The sequence below is a fragment of the Linepithema humile genome, chromosome 4, assembly GCF_040581485.1.
Source record: "Linepithema humile isolate Giens D197 chromosome 4, Lhum_UNIL_v1.0, whole genome shotgun sequence".
NCBI lineage: Eukaryota > Metazoa > Arthropoda > Insecta > Hymenoptera > Formicidae > Linepithema > Linepithema humile.
The window spans coordinates 28440797-28463426 of NC_090131.1; the positions used below are offsets into that span (position 1 = coordinate 28440797).

Consider the following 22630-nt stretch of genomic DNA (forward strand, 5'->3'; position numbering starts at 1 on the left):
CCAACGCTTTGTCGCGCGCCTAGTAATCAAATAACAATAGGCTGTACTGCCACGGGTCTCTTCCCGCCGCGCTCTTAACTCGCACGAATTGGCCGATATTTTTTAATCAATTCCTCATTAATTATTGCAAAAATCGCAAAAGGATAGAGGACTTTCCCAGGGAGAACAACAGGTCTAAGAAACGTCTAATAGACATCCATCGACGTCTATTAGACGTCTATTAGATGTCTATAGATGTCTATTAGACGTTTCTTAGACCTGTTGTTCTCCCTGGGTTTCTACTCGGTTTAACTCGCTTTACCTACACCCGAAAGGTGACAGCAATTACCGGACACCCTGTATATTAAAAAATTGCAAGTCTTAAGTCACAATGTTACGATAAAAATTTACTCAACATAATAGTATATAATTGAATATAATAGCAACTGTATTGTGCAGTACACAGATTACACATGTGGATATGTTTTATGATTAGAATAGTGTAAGCAATTTTCAAATTTTTATTGTTGACTTTTAGGAAATTTTTTTTCTTCTAGTAAATTTAATTAATTATTTAAGCAAGTAATTAAGATAATTAATTATAAAATTGTAATGCATGTAGTATATTTAAGTAAGATAATATTCTGTAAAATTTAATTTTTTGTTAATTCTTTACTTTTACTTTTGTATATACATTAAGTATATTATAATTTATTGTTACCTTTAATATTTACTCCCCAAAAATAGAGAGCACTTCCAATAAGGGGATATGCTTTTGGACCTTGCAAAGTGTTTACTTTTTTAATAAAAGATCGATACCAAAAATTCGACAAAATATAGCTCACTCCAAGACATATTAAAGTTATTAATATAACAGTTACAAACATTGTTGTATTTATTTTTACAACAATAACGACGTTATTTACAAACAATAGAAATATATGAGTTAGCACTGATGGAACTGCTCGAACTGCGAACACCACTGACGTTATTTCTTCAAATTTTCGCTTTTAATATGCACTCTGACGAGTGGAATGGTAGCAGAAGCATTTATAGTAGAAAACGGGGACAAAAAAAAGAAAAGTTGTTTCCTTTAATTTATGCAAAGGTGGGAGAAAAGAGATAAAGGTAATGATATTTAGAGATAACAGAACGAAGTGAAGTAACGCGAGAAAAAGTGATGTAATATGATGTAATATGATGTAATATGATGTAACTTATGTAGATACATATACTTATGAAATATCTGATAACATGTAGTATGTTATATAATAATATGAAGTTCATATGTTATGAAATCTTTTCTAACTATCTATACATGTTTATATCTGACCAATTATACCATTTTTTCTTGGCAAATTATTCCTACCTGGATAGTTTCTGACAAGACTTAGAACGAGTATTAATTATAATCTACTAACATGGATTAAACTACTTTCTAAATTTCTTAGAGTGAAATCTAACTCCAAACGAGTAAATATCTACTTTAAGCAACTGCCACTCGTAAATAATAAAAATTTACTTTTTACAAAAGTGATTGTTTAACTCTAACGTAGAATAATGTATTACTCTACGTTAGAGTAATGTATTACTCGTTCCGGCGTGAATAATTCACTCGATCAAAGAATGAAATCTTTATTCTTTCGTCAAGCGAATTTTTCACTCAATTGTTACAAGTGAACAGATTCACTCTTAATAAGTCTTAATTCTAAGCCGGTTTTCACACTGACAATGAGATAGTATGCTACATACGACGTAAAGCTTTGATTAGTTGAAATGAGAAGCAGTGTTATTGCTTCTCATGACACTGCTTCTCATTTTAACTAATCGAAGCTGCACATCACACATAGCATGTTACCTTAGTGTGAAAGCTGATTAAATTTCCTTCCTTCTTGTCGCAGCCATATATAGATATATATAACATTAAAATTAAGAAAAAACATATGCTTACAAATTCTACAATTTTACGAAATACCTCACAAAATAAAAAGATATATCCTTAAAAAGTCACTTGCATTCGATTGTATGGTGAGCCGATTTAATAAAGTATTATAAAAATTTTTTTTTGCTATAATAAGAAATAAATAGTTGTAAAATTAACATGACAAAATAACATTTTAAAAATAGGCTAATTTTACGGCTATTTATTAATTATTAAAGCAAAAGTACAATTTTCGAAATATACACTTTACCAATCTCTTAACTGATCACAAGTGTCATTTTATGGACATTATGTTTCAGTGTATTTTGTAATTTGCAGTATGTATTTTCTCGCTTCTAATGTTGTCAATCAATCAAGATGACTACAATGAGAAATCAGAACCTGGAACTAAAATAATACTTTTTTTTTTTTAAAGTAAACAATGTATAAATAAGAAAAAGACAAAATAATATTTATTAACTATAATTGACAAAGTAATATATATTATAAAAGCATTATTAAGACATTATTTTTATGTTATTTATTATTTCTTCATCATTATCAGATAATCTGTAAAAATAATTAAGTTATTATTTCTCAAATAAAATATCTCTCTCATCTAGAGGCTTGCAAAAGTTTGTCATATCCCATATAGCACAAAACATCCTCAGGATATCCTCAGGACATCGAGGATATTTTGGTGTTCCAAGAATGTTCTGAGGACATCGAGATCTCCCCAAGATGTCCTAAGGATATGTAGGATATTTTGTGCTGTATGGGATTTTTTATAAGTTTTACCTAAAAATTAAAGTGAATAATTTTACAAACACGGAATTAAAAAAAAACCTGAAGTGACACAAAAAGTGTGATAAAAATAACAGATACTTTAATTGAACGACATATACACTTTTGTTACTATTAATAAACTAAAATAAAAAGTACGACCAACTTTTGAAAAAACTTCTATAACATATATTTACCTATATTTTCCTATATTTACCTATATTTACCTATATTACCTCGGCCGCACCGCGACGAGCCGTGAGCCGGGCGCCGAGCCACGGCGCGTTTCCCCTCTTGCCTCTCCAACGCGCCGCCCACAACCAATGTATGATAGACTAGGCCGGGCTAGACCTCGAGCGGCTCGAGCGCTTCTCTTGACGCGCTCTCATTAGTCCAAATGTAAAAGTTAATATCTCGTTTATTATTGCGAATATCGTAAAACGGTAAAGAACTTTTATATTTATTTCAATCCCATCTACCTCCCAGTTCCCGGTGGGACAAGTTACGCGGGACACCCTGTATATATACAGGGTGTCTGGCAATAATCGCTTCACCGGTCATATACAGGTAGAGGAGGTCAAACCGAGTAGAAAAGTCCTTTACCATTTTTTGATTTTCATAATAAGTACTGAGTAATTAACGAAAAAAGATCGGGGAATCCGCGCGAGTAAAACGCGCGCGGCGAGAAAGACCTCCCACTGTTACGCGATCACTAGGCGCGCGATAAAGCGTTGGGTGGAGCGCTTTACAAATAACAATGGTAACATACGGTGCGTAACGCTAATTGTAAGATCCTTGCGTCCTAGCGACCACGTAACAGTGGAACGCCTTCTCGCCGCACGCGCTTTACTCGCGCGGATTCGCCGATCTTTTTTCATTAATTACTCAGTACTTATTACAAAAATCAAAAAATGGTAAAGGACTTTTCTACACGGTTTGCTCTTACATTACTGAAAGTATTAATTAAATTTAATATTCTTTTTTTTGGGCCAGTTTTAATTTTTAATTCTTTAAATCAATTTCAGTTAGCGCCATGAAAGCGTAACTATCAACTCCTTCATCTGAAATATAAATATATAATTTGATTTAAAGAAATATATTTAAAAAATTAGATGTAATTTAATAATAAATACAGCAGACATATACTATTTACACTTTGGTGTTGTTTTCATATTTTCATATCTTGATATCTCCATAACTTCCATATTATTTATAATATAATTTATATGAATTAATTAAAATTTTAATATTGTGTATGTAGACAGATATATAGTTGAAAGATAAAAAGTAAATTGTAATTATATAATAATTAGAGATAAGAGGCGAAAAGAGCCGTTGCAAGATGTTCGTGCATAAAATCAAATTATATTATAGATATAAAATACATTCAAAATCAAACGTTTCTGCCTATGTTAGGCCTTCTTCAGTGACATTACCAAAAATTACAAAATAAATACAATGTCTTGATAGTCGGAACATTAAAAATTAAATAAATAAACGCTACAAGCTACGCATTGATTTCTTCCTATTAATTAGAATCCAATGTAAGGATATAATTGGAATTCTAATGGAAGAGCCAGAGATAGATTTTGTCCCATGATTCGCCTTCAACACTCATAATAAATATTACGTTAAAACTTAAAAACCGAAGTGTCAAAATCATAGAAATAAATGTGTCAACTTGGTCAAATGGTTGAAAAGGTAATTTATGCACAAACATCTTGCAACGGCTCTTTTCGCCTCTTATCCCTAATTATTGTTAATTTTGGAGCCTGTAACTAATTTTAAATTGTAATTATATAAGATTATACAAGATATTATACAAAAATTATACAAAATATAGTTATAAAGTATTTTTATAATAATATATGATGAAGAACAATATAAGACAAATTAGTCTTAAAATCAGTCCGTAATGCAAATGATTTCAGATCACATAACTCATTAGTGTTTACTAATCTAAATAAATTTAATTTAGGAAATACAAGATAAGCATTTAATGACTCATTGTAACCAAGATACTGCCATTCTTCACACCATAACCACAGCTGATCATCTTTTAGTATTATTCATTCTTTTATACAATCAAATGTTATTTCACTACTTTCGTGTACTCCACTGTCAATAGCAACAAACAAATATTTTCGATATTCTGTATTATAAACCTCTGCTTGATCAATTTTAATAATTTTATCTTTGCCCTGATACTTCATGTGATATAATTGTTGCCAACAATAAGTATTTTCTGCATAAACTTTTGAACCGTTAACATATTTTAATTTGATTTCCCGAGTCGAAATTTTTAGCCTAGATTAAACCTACAAGTTTTGTCGAATTTGGAGAACCAATGTAAGCTTTAATTCATATATATAGATATAACATTACATTAGCTATTGCCCTCCTTTGATACTAAAAATTGTTACTTATTGCCGTTTTTTCCATGTGGAAGCTCAAAAGAGTATCTACTGAAAACCTCTAAAAAGGCTTCAGGTTCTATAAATATGTATTTCTAGAAAATAAATATTCAAAATTACTTAATAATCTATTATCTCATATACTCTACTTGCATGTAATGTATGGATCTTGATTTTAATAAACAATATATTAATTATTATAATTTGCTTAACTGTAAATAGGCTACTATAAGCAAATATTATATAAATAATATTCACTTATCTCTTACATATCTATCTGCAGTTAAGTAAATTACATAATTAATGTATTGCGCTTATTGAAATTAAGATATGCATTAAATATAAATAAAGTAAATGTGGTAATAGAATATTAAATAATTTTGAATTATAGGTCAGATATGTAATAAAATATTAAATAAAATTTTGAATTTTAATTGTTTTTTGTTTATTCAAATAAATTTTTAGTTATTTATAATACTAAATATAATACTGAGTTGCACTTAATTTTTAAAAATATTTTTTACTATTTATTTGTTATTATTTATTTTATATTATAACCAGGGTCGAACTGGAACACCAGGGCCCATCGAGAAAATTTGTAAAAAGGGCCCCCACTCTAAAGCGCCGCGGCAAAAAATTTTTTAGTTCAAGGTCAAACGTGTTTTAATGAAATTTGGAGATATTTTGTCCTTTAATTTGTTTGTTGTTGTTTTTATTGTAAATTTTTTTTGTATTGTAGTAAAGGTAGCATACGTAAAATAAATAACCATGTATAGTGCATGTATTTTATTTAATAATAAAATAATATTTCTTTGGCTTTTAGTAAATATTCTTTTATAAATTGTCAGTTGCCATAACCTTTCAGACGAATTATAAAAAAAAATGAAAGGAGAACACGAAAGACAGTGACGCACTACAGATAGTTGACTAACGCTAACTCGTGCTCAGCGCTATCTTGGTTAGAGAAGGAAAGCACGTCGTTATTCAACTGTCGCAATCTGATAATTTAGAATTTAGATTATTAATTTCTTGCATAAAAAATTTTAAAAAAAAATTTGGATTTGGGGGCCACTGAGGTCCTCAAAAACATAGGGCCCCCCGAGAAATTTCTCGGTATCTCTCCTGTCCAGTCCGCCTCTGATTATAACATTTATTATATTAATCTGATATAATAGAAATTGAACTCAATTATAGATTGAATATTAATATTTTTATTGCTAGAAATTTCGATAAGATTTGGAGATTCAAAAGAGGTAGGAGTTGTAAGAACGAAAGTAGGAATTGTATGTTTAACATTAATAAAAATAAGGGTTTTCTAGGACAACAAGATTAAAGAAAGGCCAAAAGAAGACATAACACTTTCAAGATAGAACTTGTAGGTCAAGGAACATTATTAGAGGCACAAATAACCATGTATGAGGTTTATAGTAGGTTTTAAATTTCGACTCGGGTTTCGACTCTTCGTTAATACCTCAAACTGCGCATTGGGATAACTGACAATAATTAATTAATGTTTTCGTAATATTTTTGAAATTACATGCAATAGATCCATATTTTTTTAAGAAATTATATTTTGCTTTAAATCTTAAACATTTTAACCAACGTAAAGGACCAGAAAAAGATATACACTGAGAGTAGAGAGTTAAATGATGATGCTTATTGATTGGACTTATAGCTGGAAATAATTCTCAGAATAAGCAATTGTGTTCTTCGATTAATTCTGATAAATATGGTAGAATAGAGAGTCTCAATTTTGGAGCAAATACTATTTCGTTTATTCTATTCAATGTTAAAATTAACGATAAATATTTATCATTTTGAGGTAGTAAATTTGAAACTAAGAAGAGAAAAACTTTTAATAAACACCAGGTTTGTACAGCAGTTTGTGAAAGTTTATAATCTCTTTGATATTTAATAGAAGCCGAAAAAAAATTTGCAGGTTTATTTTTATTTTTTGGTAAACCATATTGAAATAAATTTATTCTGTTAGTGTGCTCAACGAATTTAGAGGTTTAATTAAGTCTTTTAACGTCAATAATGACTAACAATCTGTATTTCGAGCTAACTTTATCAACGAACTGTATAAAACACCGACCATTAATTATGTTTTTTTGAGATTTCATTCTGATTTAAACTATTCTGAAGATGGTCAAAAATTATTGACCGAAATGTCAAATAAATATCACTTCAAAAAATAACTCTTGGCACGATCAACCCCAGCCTGACCTTTGATCTCCTATCTTTATTAAACAAGTTTTAAATTTATTCTGTTATTGAACATATCTATTCTAAAATTATAATTGTTACAGGTACTGTAATAATGCAAAACCAATTTTAATTCTATTGGTGCGATATCTTCTAAAATATCGTGTATAGGATCAAAGACAAAATTATTTGTACAATGAATTATTATAAATTTATTACTTATAAGTAACATCATTACATAACCATTTTTTGTGCAAATAGTTTTAGCTGATATTAAAAACTAATCTATACATTCTTTTTTATTACAATTTTGTGTTTATGTTATAAATAGCCGACGTTGTATTGAGGTACGTGTTGCTTAGCTTAATTTGCGACGTATTGCATTTTAATTTTTAACTCTCTTTACATTTCACAAAGTTTGACATTTATGGTTAACATTCACAATTCACGCAAAATTGACCAAAAATAGTTGAACAGTTTTTATTGTATTAAGATATTGCAATCGTTACTAAGAATCAGTTTTTTTATATTGAGTTACGTGTTGCATAAATGTTTTTTTGAAGACTTATATATAATAGTTTTAAACTTTAACACTTTTGTTTAACATACCACATTGTTTGACTTTTTGTTAACATTCACAGTTTCATTCAATTTGATCAACAATTATGATGACAACCTCACCTCGTTCGAATGATCACATTATTTTTATTTGTGTTGCGTTTTATGATATCGATCGGAAAAACGACGAGAATAGAATGATTTAATTGAAATAAACACTTAAAAAAATATTTCGCTGATGTAGTTAGATTTCTAGATATCGCAACAAGAATGTATCGCTATTTTTCGTATCTGTGAAAACATTGTTTGTCACATATAGAATTTATAGCAGTAATGTTCTAGCAATAGCTTCTGAAAAATTTAGGTACCATTGCTAAATGTTATTCATTGCATGATCTAACACGTGATTGATCTTATATAGATAGGCGCTTTAGAGAAACTTTCTTTTTAAAGTTCACAAACAATACAGATATATATTCTGTTTCTGTCATCTAAACTGATTAAGTAATTACATATGCAATATCACAACAGTTGCTAATCATTTATCTGTTTTAGTTAATTTTTTACACCTAGAAAATTTTAGCTATTATTGCAAGATCATTTTTTCGAGTGAAACGCATAAATTAGCTTTACGAAACGGCTAAAACTATTTGCGCAATAAAATTATTATTACACGCTCATATGAGCGTGTAACAATAATTTTATTGCGCAAATAATGAATAATTACCGTTTAAGGCTAATGCGATTATATAATTTTATTGTGCAAATAATAAATAATTACTGTCTAAGGCTGCGATTATATAATGCGTGGAAACGCGGAAGACAAACTTACTAGACTTTACTAAATGTTTGCGTTTTCGCGCGTTCCGTTCCGCGAGATTAATTTTCTGTATATTACATAAAACACGATTTGCGCAAAAAAGCGGAACGGGTTGATTATAAATTCACATTTATCTGTGTTACGTCCTGGAGGGAAAGGGGTCAGGCATACGGGCGGACGCAATCATAAAAGTATTTTATGGTGTTTGCTCGCTGGTCGGTATGAGGAAAGGCGACCGCGCGAGCCGAACGATTTTCTTTGGCTGAAAACAGGTCAACGATCGTAAAGATCGATATTACCCTGTTAGAGACCTCAACCAATCGTTCGTGGTTCCGTTTTCTGGTCAAGAGACTTAACTCCTTTTACCAAGAATGGAACCTCGTGTGATTTTCAAAGGAAAGGGGGGGGGGTAGAAGAGGAAGGTGAGAGGTCTTACAACTAATAATTATTTAATTATGAAGGTTTTGACTTACTACTTGGATGTCCTGGAAATATATCTGGATCTTTTTGGATCGTTCAGTGGTCCGTATTCACACCGATGTATAACGAATATTCCTCGGAGGTTGGTTTAATATGTTGGAGAAGCAATTGCCGCGCGCGGTACTTTACTCCTCCGTGACGAGTTTTGGATTTAGGAATAAGAAAAGAATTTTATGTTAGTCCAGAAATTCCAGGCGTAAAGCGTGCGGTGGGCCGCACCACGATACGCGGGGATACAGAAATCGATACCACGTGCGGTGGTCCGCACCGAAAATATCGATACTGATTGTAAGTTTTATTTCATATATTTTGATATTTTTATCTACTTTAAATTAAAATGTTTGTATCAATGTTGCAAGAATGATTTTCATAGAAATCATCGCATATTTCTGACCTGCAATTTTGTTAATTATATACAAAATAACTTTATCATGATATTTTATTATTTATTTGTGCTTACCAATACAATTTCCGAGTCCGGTACTAAACGGCATGAAATATTTCGAACAATGCACTTCTTTTTCCGGGAGAAATTTATCTGGATCGAATATCAAGGGATTCGACCAATATTTCTTATTTTGGTGCATATAAAATATAGACATAATTATATCAGCTTCTTTAGGTAAAATAGTTTCTCCTAAAATATACATATGTTTATATTAAAATAATATTATAATAAAAATGTAATAGTAACAAATAGTCTAAGTAAACATACGTCTTATTATTAAAAAATTACTTTTGTATGTATCTCTGTCTTTTAATTGTAGCACAAAAAAACACAATTTTTAAATAAATTATTGTAATACACAATTGTCGTTAATATATACCTATCTTTAAATCTTCTGTTAAAATTCGTCCAATCAAAGGAGCAGCAAGAAAGAGTCTCATTGTTTCCTTAATAACTCGATTCAAATATTCCATTTTTTGCAAATCATCATATTCAATTGGTACAGATTTTGGAGATTCAATGCCGTAAATTTCTGATAATTCTTTGTACGCTTTTTCCTAGTATGAAATAAATTGAAGCGATTATGTGTATTTTTTAGTATATTGCTGTATACTTGTGATTAAAATTGTGTGCATTGCTTATGGCATTAATATTCCTAGCAATCACTAAAGCGTAAGTAATAGTAGATAAAAATGTTTGCATAATTCTATTTAAAACTTTAACATAAATAATATATTACATATAATTACTAATTTGAAATTATATTATTTATTTGTAAGTTTTATATATGTATTAAACAAGTTAATAAATTATATTGTATTTCAATAAATTTAATGTCTGCGTACCTGCACTTCTGGGAAATTTGCGAGCATAAAAATCACAAAATTCATTGTAATGGCAGTTGTGTCAATAGCCTACGTAAATATAAATCTATTTAATTGTACGTCTACATATAGTTTGAATTTGGAAATATATATACGTACTGTGAATAACATTGTAAACATATGATCATCACATTCTTGTAAAGTTATTTTTTCTTTATGCAATGCTTCCAATAAAACATCGAAAACTGTGTTATTTGAATAAAAATAGATAAATTGATTGATTACTTACTTACAAAAATGAGTTTCCTATACATATAATTTTGAAATATTTGCAAAAGCAATGAAAGAAAAGAAAGAAATCATTAAAAATAGCGTTATATCAATAAAAAAAAGACATATATTTTAGTATTATTTCAGCAATATTGTCAAAAAAAAAACTTTTTTACCATTGTAGGATTCAGAAAGAATTAAGATCGTTAGATTTCAATTTGATATTTGGATCAGCTTGCTTCGGGCTTGTTTTGTTTATTGACTAGAGATACGTTCCACTTGGCGATCGCAACGCTTGTGGAATCATTTTATCTTTGTTTTTCATCGAAAGTTAAAGAAAGATAGATAATGTTTACGAGCGTTGCGATCACCAAGTGGAACTCAGCCTAGATACATGGAGAGAAACAGAGAGAGGGCAGTCAGGACGCTGAGCGAGGCAGTCTTAAAAGAAGCGCCGAGTGAGAACGACGAAACATTCCGTGACTAATTGTACCTTTTTATTTTAAATTTTAATATACTGAACTTATCAAAATCAAAAGACGTGAGCTTATCCTTTATAAACCCACAACTTTTGGGGGCTCGTCCGGGATATGCCAAAACGAGTTAAACGTTGTTGAAAAGTACTTGAGAAGAAGATATTAAAAAGTGTCTGAACGAGGTTCGAAAAGACGAGAAAAACGACGAGTAAAAGAAGAACGACAGCGCTCGAGTATTCAAGAGCCATAAGGAAGAACGAAGACGAACGAACGATGTGTGAGCAAGAGCATTTAAGAACTGTAGCAGGAAAACAAAGTGGTGGACGAAATAATGGAAAAATTAGGACAAATACCCGCCATAAAACAAAAAATTGACGTAGCTTCTAGAGCGGTGATTGTGGCTATGCACAAACTTGTTTTTGAGGAAGATGGCGACAGGAACAATCGACGGCGACTGCGCGAGTTTCGAGGGTTCGAATTTAACGACGACTCGCCCGATTTTAGAGCCAAGCTTCAATATGCCGTAATGTTTCCCATTGAAGATTTAATATCAATTTGTAATATTCTCGGTATTACATAGGAAACGCTGAACAATTAAGAGAACGAATAGTGAGAGCTTTGATGGACGTAGAGGCTCTACGATCGATGCGTGACGAGAACGAGTACGATGATGACGAAAGAGATGACGAAAATGATGACGAAAGCGATGACGAGATGCCGATGTTGACGAAGGGAATGAAAATATGAACCACCCAGTACAGGAGCGTAACAATCGACCGGAAAGAGGTAGGAGGCAGGGAGATACGAATAAAAACGCTAATCAATTCGTTTTAAATTATAGAGATGTTGAAGATTCATTTCGCGCATTCAATGGAACTGATTCATATCCAATTGAGCGATGGATTAACGATTTTGAGGAAGCCGCTGCTATTTTCGGCTGGAATAATTTACAAAAAGTAGTCTTTGCAAAAAAATCTCTGAAAGGCGTGGCCAAATTATTTATACAAAGTGAAGGAATTATCGGAACGTGGAAGAAGTTAAAAGACGTTTTGACGGAAGAATTCTCCAAAAAAATCACCAGTGCACAGTTGCACAGAATGTTAGAAAGACGTAAGATGAAGAAAGAAGAGACTGTGCAAGAGTATTTTTTAGCAATGAAAGAGTTGGCGTCAAGGGGCGCCGTGGAATCGGACGCGCTGTTTGATTATGTAATTAGAAGTATCAACGATGAATCCAGTAGTAAAATAATTCTTTACGGAGCAAAAACAGTTCGTGAGTTTAAGGATAAGCTTGAGATCTATGAAAAAATGACAAAAATTCACTCGGAGAAAACGACAAAGCAAATGAGGAATCGAGAGGAACTGACGAGGAGCGCGGGAAGGAGATCCTCGCGTGGAGACACGAGAACGAGGACGACGAATAATCAGGAAGGCGGGGCGCAGATGCGTTGTTTTAATTGTGGCACGATCGGACATCACGCTAGGGATTACGATAAAAAGGCATTAGGAAAAAAATGTTTTAATTGTAATAAGTATGGACACGAAGCGAGAAATTGCAATGAGAAAAGAGTAAACTCTGACGCGAATACAGAACAGGTGAATCTCGTGAGCGCATCACTGACTAGCGTGGTAAAGAATATTATTATTAATAATAAAAATTTGCGACCGCTTATAGACACCGGTAGAGTCCAGCTAGTTTAATTCGAGAAGACGCATTCAAAAAGTTAAATAAATATGAGTTGGTACAGTCGACACGTGTTTTTTCCGGTTTCGGGGGCGGTAAATCAAAGGCTTTAGGCTATTTTCAAACTATTGTTTATATAAATGGTGATGATTTTCCTTTGACGTTGTATGTCGTACCGTGCGAAACGGTAAACGTAGAAGTAGTTATCGGCAGAGATATTTTAGAGCAAGCTAATTTAAGTTTTAATGAACATGGCGTGACAATTTATAAAAAATTAACGACAGACTTTCTTGCGCATATTACTGCCGAAAAAGAACAGCAAATAGATGTTGAAACTACATCGGACGCAACAATAAAGAATAAAGAATTGATAGCTGCGTATAAGCCTAAAAAATGTAAAACAACAGGAGTTAAACTGAAAATAACACTCAAAGACGAAAAATTGATTTTTAGAGACCGCGTAAATTAGCAATGCCAGAAAAGAAGATAGTTGAAAAGCAAGTAAGAGAATGGATACAAGAAGGCATAATAGAACCATGTTCTTCGGAATACGCAAGCCCAGTAGTAATAGTTGAAAAGAAAGATGGATCTCCTAGAGAGAGAGAGAGAGAGAGAGTATGCATTGATTATCGACCACTTAATCGCATTATAGAACGTGATAGGCATCCCTTGCCATTAATTGAAGATCAAATAGACAAATTAAAAGACGCACGAGTATTTAGCACACTCGATCTTAAGAATGGGTTCTTTCATGTAGAGATAGATGAAGAAAGTCGTAAATATACTGCGTTTATCACACACGAAGGCCAGTATCAATTTTTAAAAGCGCCGTTTGGCTTGTCTAATTCTCCACCAGTATTCCAGAGATTTATAAGTCAAGTTTTTCGACCGCTAGTAAATGACGGAATAATGACGCTATACTTGGACGATGTAATAATTTTGGCGATTGATTGTAATCAAGCAATAGAAAGATTAGAAGTTGTATTAGTAGTGTACTGTAAAAGTAGCGAGCAAATATGGCTTAGAACTGAACATAAAAAAATGTAAATTTATGAAGACGCGTATAGAATATTTAGGACAGATAATAGAAAATGGGACGGTATCACCATCCCCAGAGAAAATAAGAGCTGTAATACGATTTCCGGAACCGACGACAGCTAAGCAGGTCCAAAGCTTTTTGGACCTCACAGGATACACAAATTTCACAAATTTATGGGTGGATATTCAACGACGGCGAAACCTTTAAGTGACTTGTTGCGTAAAGATAGGGTATTCCGATTTGAGGAGGCAGAAAGAGAAGCTTTTAATAGATTAAAACAAATATTGAGCGAGGAGCCTGTGTTGCGTATCTTTGATCCGACACTAGAGACAGAACTATTGTACATACCGACGCTAGTCAGGACGGAATAGGCGCGATATTGTTGCAACAATCGCAAATAGACGATAAGTTACATTCGGTGCAATATATGAGTCGCAAATCGCGGCCAGTCGAAAAAAATTATAGAAGTTATGAATTAGAAGTGATAGCTATAATAGAGGCACTTGAGAAATTCCGTGTATATCTACTTGAAATAAAATTTAAGATAATAACGGATTGTGTGGCGTTCACGCAAACGATGCGTAAAAAGGAAGTTTCTCCGAAGATCTGGCAGTGGGCCGAAAAATTAGAAGAGTTTGAGTATATACTGGAACACAGATCAGGTACCCGAATGAAACATGTCGATGCATTAAGTAGGAACGCAGTTATGACGGTGGTAGAAGACGGTATAGTGGCAAGAGTAATAGCGGCTCAAGCAGATGATTCCGAAATAAAAACGCTAATAGAGACAATGGAATTAAAGCCTGATGATGGTTATACGTTGATCGGAGGTGTGCTCTATAAATTTGTCGATGGCAGAGATTTTCTGATGGTTCCGGAGCGTATGCAGAACGAGATCATACAAGTGATTCACCATAAAGGTCATTTGGCAGCAAAAAGAACAGAAGATGCAATACGAAAAGAATATTTTATACCAGATTTAAAAAGAAAAGTCGAAGGGTTTATAGCAAACTGCATCCCATGCATACTTGCCAATCGAAAACAGGGTAAACAGGAGGGACAACTTCGCTACTTAAGGGTGACGTGCCTTTGCACACGTACCATATAGATCATTTAGGCCCTTTGGAATCCACGAGCAAGAAGTACAAACACATTCTGGTCGTGATCGACAGCTTTACAAAATTCACTTGGTTATATCCAACGAAGAGCACGACATCGCAAGAAGTAATTAAGAAGTTAGAGCTGCAACAACAAATATTTGGCAATCCAGCGTGTATTATTTCCGATAGGGGCACGGCCTTTTCATCGAAGGAGTTTCAAGACTACTGCGAAAATGAAGGAATTAAACATATCTTGATTACCACCGGTTTGCCAAGAGCAAATGGACAAGTAGAAAGAATAAATCGGACAATAATTCCAATACTTACTAAATTATCATGAGAAGATCCTACCAAATGGTATTGTTATGTGAGACAGTTGCAAAATATTTTAAATTCCATTTACCAAAGAAGCATTAACACGAGCTCATTCGAACTACTGACGGGAGTAAAAATGCGATGCAAAGAGAACTTACGCCTAAAACAGATCTTAGAGCAAGAACTACGAGAGCAGTTCAATGAAACACGTTCTCTTAGGGTGAAAGCCAAGAAGCAAATATTAAAGACGCAACGAGAGAACTGCAAGATATTTAATAAACACCGGAAGGCACCACAAAAATATAAAATTGGAGAGCTAGTTGCGATCAAACGCACGCAAATGTGTCCGGAGCGAAAACTGCGCGCAAAGTATTTAGGGCCGTACCGCGTAACAAAAATAAAGTGTAATGATACATATGATGTAAAGCGAGGAGAACCCAGGAGAAGGTCCGAATAGTACTAGTACATGCGCCGAATTTATGAAGCCTTGGTTCAATATGTAGCAATCATTCGAGGCGAATAATTGGTCAGGTAGGCCGAATGTAGGATTCAGAAAGAATTAAGATCGTTAGATTTCAATCTGATAGTTGGATCAGCTTGCTTCGGGCTTGTTTTGTTTATTGACTAGATACATAGAGAGAAACAGAGAGAGGGCAGTCTTAAAAAAAGCACTGAGCGAGGCAGTCTTAAAAGAAGCGCCGAATGAAAACGACGAAACATTCCGTAACTAATTGTACTTTTTTATTTTAAATTTTAATATACTGAACTTATCAAAATCAAAAGACGTGAGCTTATCCTTTATAAACCTACACCATTATTTTAAAAATATTATAATGTTGAACAAATATAAACATTTAAGTAAAAAAGTTGACAAACTTACGAAATGTGTTATTGTTGGATTTGGTTGCCTCAGATTTATCCAATATATGTTTCTTCTGCTTTATCTGAGTAATTAGAAATCATATATAATACAAATAAAAAAATTCAAGAAAATATTAATAAATAATATTTCAATATATCTATACCTCATCTATAAGCAAAGTGATAGAATTTAATTGTTTTTGCTGTTTCCATTTTGTAGTAGAAAGGTTGAATATAACATTTGGATACAAAAATATGTTATTTATTCTATATTTCCAAATTTCCTTTATGCTAAAACATGTTTCTTCCGTAAATCATGGATAAAAGTTTATTTAACCGTCATAAAATTTTATAAATTTTATTAAGAATTTGGTTTTTTTTTCATTACTATAATTAAAATAATTAAAATTCTTTTTCTAAATATATATATTTATATATATCTGTTTTAAAAAGAAAATGTATACCTCATCATTATTTCAAGCATTCGGTTTATAAATTGTGGTTCCAACTTGATGTCCATTAGACTTTCTTTATAGCGCCACATAAAAAAATAATTAATATTTATTATAATATCTAAGTACATTAACTGTATTTAGATAAAGAGTTACCAATTATCCAGATTTGAATTAAACTATAAACTTTTTTTAAATTTTATTTTATATTTTATTAAAAAATTAAATCAATTTTTACGTATTCGGTTTTATAAAAAAATATAAAAGTTAACTTTAAAAATAATTACAATAAATTATTCTATTTTTGTGGGCACATTTTGTATTTGCACGCTTATGATTCGTGATAGATCTGTTTTTTACATTTTCCAGTAATATTATTTATATCGTTTTCGTAATATCATTAGAATAAAATAATATATTTGTCGCTTTAACTCCGTCAGTTATATTCATCGTAATGTCGACATGTAAAATATTTGTCAAAAAAATGTTTCAAATAAAAGTTGTAAGATTTAGAGGAAGAAAAAAGATAAGAATATTAGTTCGACCTTGGGTAGAGGTGCTTCTAAGATTTAAAGTCATCTTTATTTTTTTAAATAGAACTATCCTAATTTTTTTATACAAATCGATTCCTTGCAATATTTATCGTAAAAAGTTATAAGGGTAGGACGGTCAAAAATTAAATAGTTTACGAGATATTTTATATTTTAATTTGACATAATTTTACATAAACTATAAAATATCTCGTTAAATATATGTTTTTCAATTATCTTACCTCAACACTTTTATGCACAAATTAATGAGAGGAATCAATTGGTGTAAAAAAACACATAGTTATCTTCAAGAAAAAATATGATATGATATTATTTAAGCTACATATTTTTTTCAAGACAACTATATGTTTTTTAATAACAAATAAAATTTTAAAAAATTTTCCTGTTATTATTTCTGTAAAAATAACAAATTTTTTTTAAATGTGGGAAAACGTTTTTTAAATAATGGTTACAAAAACGTTTCTTATCGTTGCTTGACGGTTAAAAAACATTAGATACATATGTGCCGGTTATTATGAAAGTGGTCTAAGTCACAAAACCAAAAAAATGAGATTTTCATTTAGTATTATATTATATCAACTATATTTCATTATTATGGAAGAATTTTTGCAAAGTTACCATGATATAAGCAATAAAATAAAGTTATCATTTTCATTATTATCAGGTGTAATTGCATGCTTATTTTGATAGTGGCATAAGTCATTTTTTTCTAATATTGCGATAAAAAAAGTAACATTATCATAATTTTCAACATATTTTTATATTATATCGTCAGATAGCGGCTCAGGTAAATTTAACTTTACAAAAATATTTCATATTTATTTAAAAATGTAATATCAATAAGGTAAATAATGCTTAATATAATTAAATTGCCGTAATAATTTTGCGAAACATTAAATTACTAATTGAGGTTATATTGATCGTTGTGTTTCATAGACTCAGTACCACGAAGTAATGTTTGCAAAAAAAGAAAACGGATAAAATAATAATTAAAAAAAATAATTAATACAATTAAAATAGTTAATAGAATTTTAAAAGTAAATAAATTTGTTTGTTTTTAAGTTATTTTTTCAATTAAATTTATTAATCTTTTGTTATCGTAAATCATCAATTAGGACTACTATTAATTTTGAAAGTGGCATAAGTCATTCAACGATTAAAAACATACAGTTTCGTGCAAGTTATTCATAAAATTTAATGATGTTAGATAAATTTAACATCAGGAGAACATTATAATTTTTGATAAATTTTGCACCATAATAGAAAAATATTTTTAATATGGTCAAACGCAAAAGTTTGAATATCTCGAAACGAGAAATATATGACCACTTTCATAATAACCGACACATATAGGAAACGTGTATGAAACGAGCACGTGCTACCTGAGATGATATCAATATATACATATATATCTCATCCTCATTGTTAAAAAAAAGGTTATAAATTATACACTTTAAATCCTTATTTTAATATTATATTTTAATATTTTATATATTTTTAATATTATTTAGTTTAGAAGTATATAACTTTTTATAATGCTTTGTAATGTATACAAATAAGACAATTTAAAATCAACACTATTAATAATATACGTTTGAAGTCTGTAGTTACGTAATTGTAAATTACGAAAAATTTCACAATTTTATTTTAATTTGTTTTTCAAAAATTTTAGAAATGTTTACAAAAATGTAGAAAAATTGTATTTTTAGCAAACAATTCTTATTTTAAAATTGTTTTATAATATACAAAAGTAGATATTTTACAAGATAATAGAGTTACTTATTCTTACCACACACAATGTTCAAATTATATCTATATAGGAAGTCAAGAAGTATAATTTCATTTCTATTTTGTTCAACTTTTTCTAATTCGCGCGTAAGTACTAATGATTGATCTACAAATATATTAGAGTAGATTCGTAAGTTGTTTGGAGAAAAAATTCTCTCCACCATTTTTCGATTTGAGCTCCATAAAGATGCTGAAATAAATAAATACAAAAGTATAATTAGAAAAAACTTATTAATTCGTTATATAATATTAATCGCTTCTCTGAGATTACGGGATAAATATAATAATAATACTGTTCGAGTATACTCGAGTAAATCAGAGAAGTGAATATAAAAATAACAAAAATAGGACAGAAAAGATCAAATCCCACAAGAGATTAACAGTCTTACTGTGGAGTTTGATTTCTTCTTATGTATATATAAGCGAATATAATTTATGCATAAATAATATTCGCATATTGTGTAACTATTGCGTTATAAACATAATGCTAATTTTGATCAGTTTTATTTATACATTTTATGTATATTTTATGTACGTTTATTTTGAATTTGCACCTTGAATAATGTATCAGTTACTTTTTATGTTGGTAATTTATTAAAAATTTAGATAATTATTAAAATATAAACATATTGGAGTGTCTTTTTTGGAACTTGGCCAGACCTTATCATTTATGAATTTTTGTGCTATTGAAATATCTTACCAGAAGATGTTATAAGTCCTGTGCCCAATACTGGTTTAAAAACTTTATAAATTGAACTTTTCTCGAAGCATCGACTTTGCAGGACAGCCTAAAACACAATATTAAAATTTAATTTACTAACGTTTTTATATTATATTAAATATGTGTATTTATTTGTGCTATTTACATTATTTACATATACTTTAGATAATTATTTCTAGTATTTAAGGTAAAGTATAAATGTACACATACAATAAAAATTAATATTATTTAATATATATAGTATATATATAGTATATATATATATAATAATATATATTTTTTATGTATATGTTTACAGAAAATATTTATTTTTTATAATACATGTTTGTAGAAATCAAACATTATTTTTTTACCTTTATGTGTTCTCCATCATATACAATGATATATGCAATACTGCCAAACCCGACTCGAAATGGAGATGAAAAATCGTTCACTAGTGTATTCACAATTTGCATAATATCTAAAAAAAACTTTTTTATTACGCAAAAAAAATTTTTTTTTTTGAGAATTAATTGATGCCATATTAATATTAATAAATTCCATTTAGAAAAAATTAATTTTTAAGATTTTTTTATTATAAAGTACTGAATAATAAAATAGTGTACGATTTAACGTACGATTCCTTGTAAGTGTAAGCTCAATGCATAGACATATTCATCGCATAAGATTCAGTAACTTAATTTATCGTGCGGTAGAAAAGAACTATTTCTTGTTTATAAATATATATTAAAAAATAGCAAGTTTTATATCACAATGTTACGGTAAAAATTTATTGAACATATATAATAGTATATAATAGTAATTACATTGTGCAGTACGCAGATGACGCATGTAGATATGTTTTGTGATTAGCATAATGTAAGCAATTTTCAAATTTTTATTGTTGATTTTCAGAAAATTTATTCTCTTTTAGTAATTGTAATTAATCATTTAAGCACGTAATTCGATAAAAAGATAATTGATAACAAAATTGTAATGCAGGTATATTTAAGTAAGATAATGTTCTGTAACATTTAATTTAAGTTAACTCTTTTACTTTTACTTTTGTATACATTAAGTATATTATAATTTGTTATTACCGTTAGTAATTATTCCCAAAACATAGAGAGCACTTCCAACGAGTGGATATGCTTTTGGACCTGGCAGATTGTATATTTTTTTAATTAAAGATCGACGCCAGAAATTCGACAAAATGTAACTTACTCCAAGGCAAATTAAAGTTATTAATGTAACAGTTACAAACATTGCTGTATTTATTTTTACAACATTAACCACGTTATTCACAAACAATAGAAATATATGAGTTGGTACTGATGTTACTGCTCAAACTGCGAACACCACTGATGTTATTTCTTTTAATTTTCGCTTTCAATATGCACTCTGACGAGTGGAATGGTAGTAGACGCATTTATAGTAAGAAACGAGAACAAGAGGAAGGGAATGAATTTATGCAAAGGCAGAAGAGAAAGAGATAAAGATACTGTTATATAGAGAAAATATTCTACAGAGTAAAGCGAGATAATTGATCTTTGCCTGGATAGTTTATGAAAAAACTTAGAACGGTTATTAATTATGATATATTAATTATGATATTATGATAATATCTATATCGGTACAAACATTATTAAATAACAATTTTTTGCGCAAATGTTTTTAGCTGATACTTAAAACTAATCTATTCTATGCATTCTTTTTTATTACAATTTTATATTTATGTTATAAAAAGCCGACATTATATTGAGATACGTGTTGCTTAGCTTATTTTGTGACGTACTGCATTTTAATTTTTAACTCACTGTACGTTCCACAAAGTTTGACATTTATGATTAACATTCACAATTTACGCAAAATTGATCAAAAATAGTTGAAAAAATTCTAATGTATTAAGATATTGCAATCGTTACTAAGAATCAGTTTTTTTACATTGAGGTACTTGTTGCATAAATGTTTTTTTCGAGACTTATATACTTATAAGAGTTTCAAACTTTAACATTTTTGTTTAACATTTCATATTGTTTGACTCTTTGGTAACATTTCACAGTTTTATTCAATTTTTATGACCAAAAATTATGATGACGGCCTCACCTCGTTCGAATGATCACGTTATTTTGATTTGCGTTGCGTTTAATGATAAACGGAAAAATAACGATAGCAGAATGATAAAATCGAAAAAAAAATCGAAAAAAAAAGGAATGCATAGATTAGCTTTACGAAACAGCAAAAACTATTTGCGCAATAAAGTTGTTATTGAACGCCGATATTAATTGATCATGAATAATTTACCGTCTAAGCCTTCTCAAATAGCGTTGTCCAATCAATGCCACAACAAATAATTATCTCTCTTTAGGGTCGGTTGTTCCAACTATTTGATAGACTTTACCTCTTTCGGTTACCTAAGATAAATATCAGTAATCCTTACTCGATGGTTGGAATGCCGAATTAAATTATCTCTTGATAATAACAATTTAACTCGTAGGTAAACTTTATTAACAGATATAACTGTTACAAATATTTATTGATATTTATTTTAGATAACTGAGAGATAAAATCTACCAAGAATTTGAAGCAACCGGCTCTTAGGCCCATCTGTACTGTCAATGAGGCAATGTGCGCATGCGTTGATATGTATGAGCGAGACATCAAGTCCTGAAAATCTATCTGTCTCAAGCTCGCTATCTACCAACATATGTACATACGTACATGGCAGTGCACAATCTATATCTATAGTTCAGTGGCAAAACTTTACAAATTATATAAAAAAAAAAAAAATGCGCACGCTAATCAGACTTCTTTAAAAGAAATGGGTTTATTAAGGAAATTATTAATGTGTAAACACACAGCCTTTATATTTCCGGTATACTGTAATTATAAAATAATTTTAAATTATAACTACAGAGTACGGATTGGACATTGCGTGTATACATACAAAGCGAGAAAGAATA

The 22630-nt window shown here is 30.3% G+C and overlaps 1 protein-coding gene across 1 annotated transcript; it reads right to left on the reverse strand.

The window, feature by feature from the left end:
• Positions 1-3634: 3634 nt before the first annotated feature.
• On the reverse strand, positions 3635-22508 carry LOC105673422 (cytochrome P450 4C1-like). The gene is made up of 13 exons (XM_067353193.1): positions 20768-22508; positions 20042-20148; positions 19668-19755; positions 18969-19157; positions 16641-16704; positions 16341-16467; positions 16196-16259; positions 10592-10677; positions 10454-10522; positions 9988-10165; positions 9621-9797; positions 9154-9554; positions 3635-3744 (listed from the first exon to the last, which is right to left on the reverse strand). The coding sequence occupies exons 1-12, from the start codon at positions 20931-20933 to the stop codon at positions 9493-9495; spliced, it is 1377 nt and encodes a 458-aa protein (XP_067209294.1). The 5' UTR covers positions 20934-22508; the 3' UTR covers positions 3635-3744; positions 9154-9492.
• Positions 22509-22630: the final 122 nt, after the last annotated feature.

Coding starts and splice junctions, on each gene's coding strand:
- LOC105673422 (XM_067353193.1), bottom strand. CDS start 20,933: ATGTTTGTAACTGTTACATTAATAACTTTAATTTGCCTTGGAGTAAGT. Junction 16,705..18,968: donor TAATTTGAACATTGTGTGTG/GTAAGAATAAGT, acceptor GGCGCTATAAAG/AAAGTCTAATGGACATCAAG. Junction 16,468..16,640: donor ATGCTTGAAATAATGATGAG/GTATACATTTTC, acceptor AACATGTTTTAG/CATAAAGGAAATTTGGAAAT.